Genomic DNA, 7,062 nt, shown 5'->3' with positions numbered 1-7,062 from the left:
ATTGCTACCTTGACAATGCAGCCTGTTCATTATCATAATAAAATACAGTCAGTCAAACATATGGAAAAAACACACTGCTCAGTTTAAATATGTAGTAAAATCTGTGCCGTTAAGCGTTATCACCGTAACGCCGTGAATGATGTTATGCAAACCATTTTGTTTTACGTGGATATTGGAACGCGAGTGAAGTAGCTACATCATAAATAATATTTTGGCATTCAAATACAACGCAAATACGGAAACATTTGATTTTGTGTCGAATGAGAGACACAGTTGGTTTCAGTTTTGTTTTAGCCTAAATTAATTCATTTTGGCTTGTCATTTAGTTATAGCTTCTTATATTTTTAATTCTTGTTCTTTTCTAAATACTGTTAACTGAAAGGATTTGTTATTGTTATATTGTTATTTGATATTGAGGGGAACTAAAATAGCCTAGCTATGTTTACAGTGTTTATTATAATGTTTGTAAACATTTCGTGTCGGCATTAGGCCTATTTCTGAATGAAATAATAAAATGCGACTTAGACACGACTTATGTTTTTTTTTCCCTCTAAAAACACTTTTTTTTATACGCGTAGCGTATTTCAACCATGCAGCAAACCTTTTTAAATATTTTGATAAATTACAAAAAAAAAAAAAAAAGAGTTTTTAAACTGTTTAATTAATTATATTAATCGGTCAAAATTCTTCACGGTCGGTTAACGGTTAACCGGTTAAAATGAACATCCCTAAATCAGAGTTATGTGGTATTAGGGATGGAGCATTGCCATACTACTTTTGATTGGCCTCAAATCTGTTTGGTGCAGGATGAGTCATGAATCTTCATGGTCTGTTCTTACCAAAGAGAAGCATGGTAATTTTGTGGTAATTTTATCAACTTTTAGGAGCTCACTAGCATGACCTCAAGACGGACGTAGCCTACACAAAAAGTGCACGGATGTGCAAACATGCTAGTCTTCAAAGAGCCCACATTGTAGCTTTGATGGACTGATATGGTGCACAATTGTTTTGAGAACGATCAGGATCTAAAAACTGTCTCCACAGTGCAAACTCTACACACTCTATTACCCAAAGACCACATAACCATTCAGGAGGCTAGAGGGGTGTTGTCTGGATATGTTCCCGCCGTCGTCACAAACCGAAATGAGTTCTATTGTGTGTTTGTGTGCAGTGTGGGGAGGGGACGACAAGTCAAGAATGGGGGCAGCTTGTTTCGAATTGCAAAGGTTGCATGATAACTAGCAGGTTCCAGCGCAAATGGGCTTGTTGTATGTTCAAGTACACAAAGGTTTGCAGGGTCAAAGTGTTCACAAGCCGAGTTGAAAAACAGGTCACATATTTCAATGATGCCTTGACTGAGCCTAAGGTGATCCACACAGGTAGATGCACTGACATTCAGATATTAAAGTGCTTCATTAAACAATTAGTTCACGGTTAGAGACAAAAGCATGAACAACAGCCCGAGGCATTTCAGTGGAAGTCTGAGAAGAAGGAAGAACATTTAACAAAAGAAATGGTTTAAACATTTCCTAATTGTAAATTATTAAATGCATTATGTATTGGATATTTCTGAATACACCTGCTAATGTTGTTGTTTTTTTTAAACTAAAATTAGTGTTTATGCCGTTATTATTTGTATATGAAAATCAGCAGGCAGGATTTTGTGTCAGATAAGTCTGGTATTGGGTTACAATATGAGTGAAATATGGCACGTCCTCCAACCTGATCTAACCAGGTGAACGGCCAGAGGAGGCTTGTACTAGTCATAGTTAGAGGGCATGTTTGCAATTCTAATCATCTCCAGCCTGAACCTGTACGTTTCAGCTTGCCCCACTATGTAAATGCTCAGGCTGGATATACAAAGTCTTTGTTCTTTACAGATTGTGAAGATGTATGAGACTAATAATGTTTTGACTATCACAAATATCAGTTTGTGATATTTTCTTTCACTGCATTTTCTAGAAAAGATTTGCTGTTTTCTAACCAAAACACGTGAATCAAAAGCTTCATGTTCTACGTTTGAGATGGAGTGGCAGTCTTGTGTTCTTTAACAAATGCTCTGCTGCAACCTGTGGCCTCTGTGGGAACTGCAACTGATGTAAAAGATAATCTGAAGGGTCGAACTAGTCCTAGAAACACCTGTGCATTTAGAATAGCTGTTGTTGATTTTCACTTTTGAAATGTGCATATTATAAATATTATATAGTTTTCAAAGTCTTAATTTGCCCTTTCAAAAATTAAAGCCTAAAAAGTTTTAAAATCTGAACAGAACGGAACATCAGAACTTCAATTCAAAAAGTGATGCCGTTAAATGTTGCATGTGCTGCCAGAAAAAGAGAGAAAATCTTCCTCAGTATTTTTATTTTGTTTTCCAGCACAAATCTAAGCACCCTTAAATCAAGATACATTTACTTGACATGCAAATTGAACATGTGAAGTCTTGTTTTCTGAAAAGTTTTTAAAAAATGAAACAAGATATGCTTAAAACAAGAAGAAACATCTGTTTGAAAACTTTGAATTAAGTGAATTTTTCTGAGCCCTTTGGCAGATATTTGTCCATGTTTTAATCATGAACTCACTTCAATTTGATCAATTATTCATAAAAAATACTTTATATTTTATGCATTTTGCTTCAAGTAAATGATTTTTTTTAAACTATCTTTAGATATTTGCACTGGAAATCAAGACAAAAATACTGATGGTACTTCACTTTTTTTGCAGTGTGTTCAGAAGGTACAGTAAAAGTTATTTGCATATACTAGTGATTGGGAGCAGATATATTCAAACCATAGGTGTTTTTAATTTGTATTTTTTATTTTTTATTGTAAAATTAATTAAAAAGTAATGGAGATCTGTTGGAAGTTGTATTTTCAAACTTTGAAGCATTGCTAATACAATACATGACATTGCGAGACCATATTGACACATTGTGTTCCATTCAGTTTATTCCTTGAACTTTCTTTACTTGGTCTTAGATTTACCTTCATAAAACTTAGAGAAACCCTGTATAATAGTCCAGCATGGAACAGTTATGTCTTATTCTAATCTCTTAATTGTTGTACCAACAATAGTGAAGCAGCTGTCCTGAGTCTGAGACTAAACTAGTGCTTATATATATATATATATATATTTTTTTTTTTCTTCTAGGAAACCAGTCGTCTTATGGACATGGAGCGCAGCAGATGGGTGGAGGCTACACTGGAGGATACAGCAACCAGTCCAGCATGGGAGGCTACAATGACTACAGTGGGTTTTAACTTTGTACCATTTTTTTAGTTGTATATTTTCTAATTTTGCACACTCTTCTGGTTTTCACATGTTTATTTCTGAACTTCAACAGATAGCCAGGGTGGAATGAACAGCAGTTATTATGGCGGCAGCCGTGGATCAGTCAGCATGAATGGCATGGGAGGGGGCTGGGGCATGTAGACGCACCTGAAGGAATATATTTGAGTGTTGGGACTTCTCGATTTTGCTGAGGCCATCTGGTTTTGGTTTTTTGATGATGGCTATGGGAAGAATCAGATTCACTCCTTGCCCACCTGTACTCTGAACCTCAGTGTTGGAATCAGTATTACATTTCCTGCAATTCCTGAGTTGAAGGGTCAGCCGTTGAGCTCAAGTAATGGCAATTGTCCATTAGCCCCATGCTTGTAAATATCCTCCAGATAAATTGTTCACTTCAGAGACTATAGAACACCAGCCTCGCATGGCATGAGGTGCTGCAACTCCACTTTTTATAATGCGGAAAGAACTTTGTTGAAACTGATTTTTAAAAATGAACTGGAAAATGTTTTTCTTTTCTTTCCTGACTACTTCACAAGATGCATATTTTAATTTTCGTTATTGTAGGTGTCGCTATTCGCTCTATTGGTCTGTCTTTGATTTCTTGTGGTTAATAAACATTCACAAATGTGTTGTCTCTGCTTTATGCACATTGTTTTGTCTTTTTTTTCTGTCAGACAAAATCATTAGGTTAAAACAAAGGTCCAACAATAAACTGTAGTTCAAGAACAACCAAGTTAGCATGACTGGACTAATATCGGCTTTCTTTTCGGCAGTTCCTCACTAATGATTATAAAAAAGATTTGAATTTATGGATTATGTCTGCATATTGTCAGATTATTATTTTGAGCACAAGGTGGTGCCAGTGATCCAACTACAGATAATCATCACAATTTTTTAATGAACTGTCATGAACGTTTTCTGTATCTTGAAATAATACATGAAAATGCATGTATTTAAAAGTAATCAGTGATTTTAGACAGTTTGAACTTTTGTTTTAACCGATTTATCATCCATTTTCTATTTAAAAAATCACAGGCATACAAAAGTTAGTGGGATATACATATATATATATATATAATATTTTTAAAGCATGACCCAATCTTTTACAGATGATATATTGGTTCACTGCTGATAAATTCAGTTTAAACTCATAGCAGGTCCAAACTTGTGGATAATCACTAAACCAGTTTATGAGTTGGTCATACCAGTTTAAGTTAAAGCAGTTTTTTGGATCATAGTAGTTGGAAGCTAGTTGGAATCTAGAAGCTAGTTTCCATCTTAAAATGGATTTATTATTAACTTGACAGTAAAAAGTCTGTGACACTGTGTGTCTGTCCCCTCAAATTATTGACGTGTCAAATTCTTACTCAATCTTGACTAGATGGACTATATATCAGCTTTGTGCCTTATGTGCTGATGATTGATAAGGTGTGGCCAATAATTCATAAAAGGGAAGTGTGTTTCGGGTGTATATAACTGCACCGGCGTGCGCTTTTGTTCCCAGCACTCCGCACGAGACTTTTGACACAGTCCCCAGCACGCGCGCATTTGAGTCCAGATCGCGGACTGTGCTGGAGGCGAGGAGGTAACGTTACAGTGAGACCAACTTCTGATCCTGTAATATCTCAGATTATACTAAAAGGAATATGTATACGTTACGAATCGTGATCTTTCTCGTATGTGGTTTCGGTGAGTGTTTAAAACTATGACTTCTTAATGAAATATGCTGTTATAACTTGCACGCGGACCTGCCCAATATGTGGCACTTTGTTACACGAGGTTCTTAAATGAGTGCGAGACCTTTTCAGCGACATTTTTTATTTTAAAAGTAAATGATTTGTTGCTACGAGCTTATTCTAACCACGTTTGACAGATTACTCCTTTTATTCCCTATTTTGTCCGTGGTTTGATTTAACATTTTGCATTATACGCGTATCTATAATCACCATCAGTTTTCAGTTTTGCCATTGTTTTTTCTTTTTCGTTTACATATTGACTGTATGCAAGATACACAAAATATGTGTTTTATATATAAAGTGTCTTGTTCTGTTCCAGTGTTACTCAAGGTGTGCGGTGGCGCCTCTGTGGACAGGTATGAGAGTGCCAAACCCAGAACAACAGTGGTCAACCTCTTTCACACCCTAGAGAAAATAAACACAACAGAGCACCAGGTGGACAGTGGGACTATTGTGGATGAAGATGACGATTATGATGAAGACGGTTATCTCTCTGAGGATTATGACTCTAACCAGCCAAGAGGTAGAGTTGCTTAATTTCGTTGAATGCAATTTGTAAAAGTGGTTAGTTAGTGTTTCAATGCTTAGTGCCCATATGCCTACATTTTACTGCCAAAAAAAAAAAAAAAAAAAAAAAAAAAAAATATATATAAAATCTGTGAACAGCTGTATTATGTGATCTTTTCAACTACAGAATAAAGCTTTATTTGTTTGTTTTGTAGACAAGTTGCAATTATAAATCTGTATATTAAATAAGATCATCAAATGAAAGTATAGTTAAGCATTACCTTGCTTTATATTACTGAAAATTAATATCACAAAGGATAACACATGAAGAGCTAAAAAAAAATAAAAAATCTCAAGCAAAGATTGTCTTAAAAAGTTGTATAGGTTAAACTTGATTATACATTTTTTTTTAAACTGCATTTCTTATAGCAGGATTTTTGCATGAATTGTTACTGCCTGTTTGTTGTTGTTGTTATTATTATTATGAATTTATTTATTTTGTGAAAGCACATTAAAATGTAAATCCATATGAAAACAACAGTAACATTCATTATATTTGCATCATATGCATCACAATTCTGAGGACTGTGCGATTAATTTCCAAAATTTCCAGAATTAATATATTTCAACATAGCAAAGGTAAATTAAAAAAGCAATTATTCTGATTTTATGATACATAACTAATACTGTCTAAAACTGTGTCTTGTACTACAGCTATACAAACTAATCTAATCTAATAGCAAACCATTTTACAAACCTTATCAAATAAATAATACAAATATTACTTAGAAGATTTATATGTTCAGTTCAACGGTTATTGCCTTTTGATGTACGTTTGATGTTTTATTTAAAAAAAAGTATTTTGTGAATATTTTTCTGCATTGTTATGTCTTGCTATTTGTGTGTAAATTCTTCTTGCTCTATTCTATTTGTGTGTTATTTCTATTTGTATTTTCTATTTGTTCAATTTTATCATGCAAGAAAGGTCAATACTTTAAAAACAAAACAATTAAATTTGAATTTAAATGCAAATCAATTAACTTAAAAAAAACTAATAATATTAAAATCGGGAAAAAAAATGGAAATATATCTACAAAACTGTAGATTAAACTATTAAACGCATGAATAAATATATATGTTCTGCTTCTTTAGATGTAGCACAGCTGTTTCAAATATTTATGAACATTTCACACGACGTGCTAACAGCACTCCGCTCAAGAGAAAAAGATCAATATTGCACTTCTAAAATTCAAGTAATTTCAATCTTTTACCCAGAACATGGTGCTTTCTTTCATCGTCCTTGCTGAATATTTGATTCCATCAGCACAGATTAGAGCAGAAAGTAGGTCAGATCTTCTCCCATTGATACGAAGCAGAAAATCACAACATCTCTAGTCGTGTGGAACGCCACTGTTCATTACAGCACTACCAACATGGCCAAGACCACTTCCATTCTAATTTAGTCTTTTTTTTATTATACATTTTATCATAAGCACAAAAAATATAAGTGATAAATTAAAGGGGGGAGGGG

At 34.2% G+C, this 7,062-nt stretch overlaps 2 protein-coding genes across 2 annotated transcripts in view; both read left to right on the top strand.

Annotated features, from left to right (window-relative positions):
* LOC107684708 (heterogeneous nuclear ribonucleoprotein H-like) overlaps positions 1-3,931 on the top strand; it is a 16,227-nt gene extending 12,296 nt beyond the window's left edge. The window contains exons 10-11 of the mRNA XM_016481041.1: positions 3,148-3,246; positions 3,341-3,931. Of these exons, the coding sequence (XP_016336527.1) occupies positions 3,148-3,246; positions 3,341-3,429 (188 nt within the window). The 3' untranslated portion in view covers positions 3,430-3,931. The remainder of the gene's footprint in view (positions 1-3,147; positions 3,247-3,340) is intronic.
* An 866-nt stretch (positions 3,932-4,797) lies between these two features.
* LOC107684707 (proheparin-binding EGF-like growth factor) overlaps positions 4,798-7,062 on the top strand; it is a 4,776-nt gene continuing 2,511 nt past the window's right edge. The window contains exons 1-2 of the mRNA XM_016481040.1: positions 4,798-4,977; positions 5,344-5,547. Of these exons, the coding sequence (XP_016336526.1) occupies positions 4,935-4,977; positions 5,344-5,547 (247 nt within the window). The 5' untranslated portion in view covers positions 4,798-4,934. The remainder of the gene's footprint in view (positions 4,978-5,343; positions 5,548-7,062) is intronic.

This window comes from Sinocyclocheilus anshuiensis, unplaced genomic scaffold (genome assembly GCF_001515605.1).
Source record: "Sinocyclocheilus anshuiensis isolate Anshui unplaced genomic scaffold, SAMN03320099.WGS_v1.1 scaffold509, whole genome shotgun sequence".
NCBI lineage: Eukaryota > Metazoa > Chordata > Actinopteri > Cypriniformes > Cyprinidae > Sinocyclocheilus > Sinocyclocheilus anshuiensis.
Note: the sequence above shows the minus strand (reverse complement) of the source record. Positions and strands in the feature narration are given on the sequence as shown.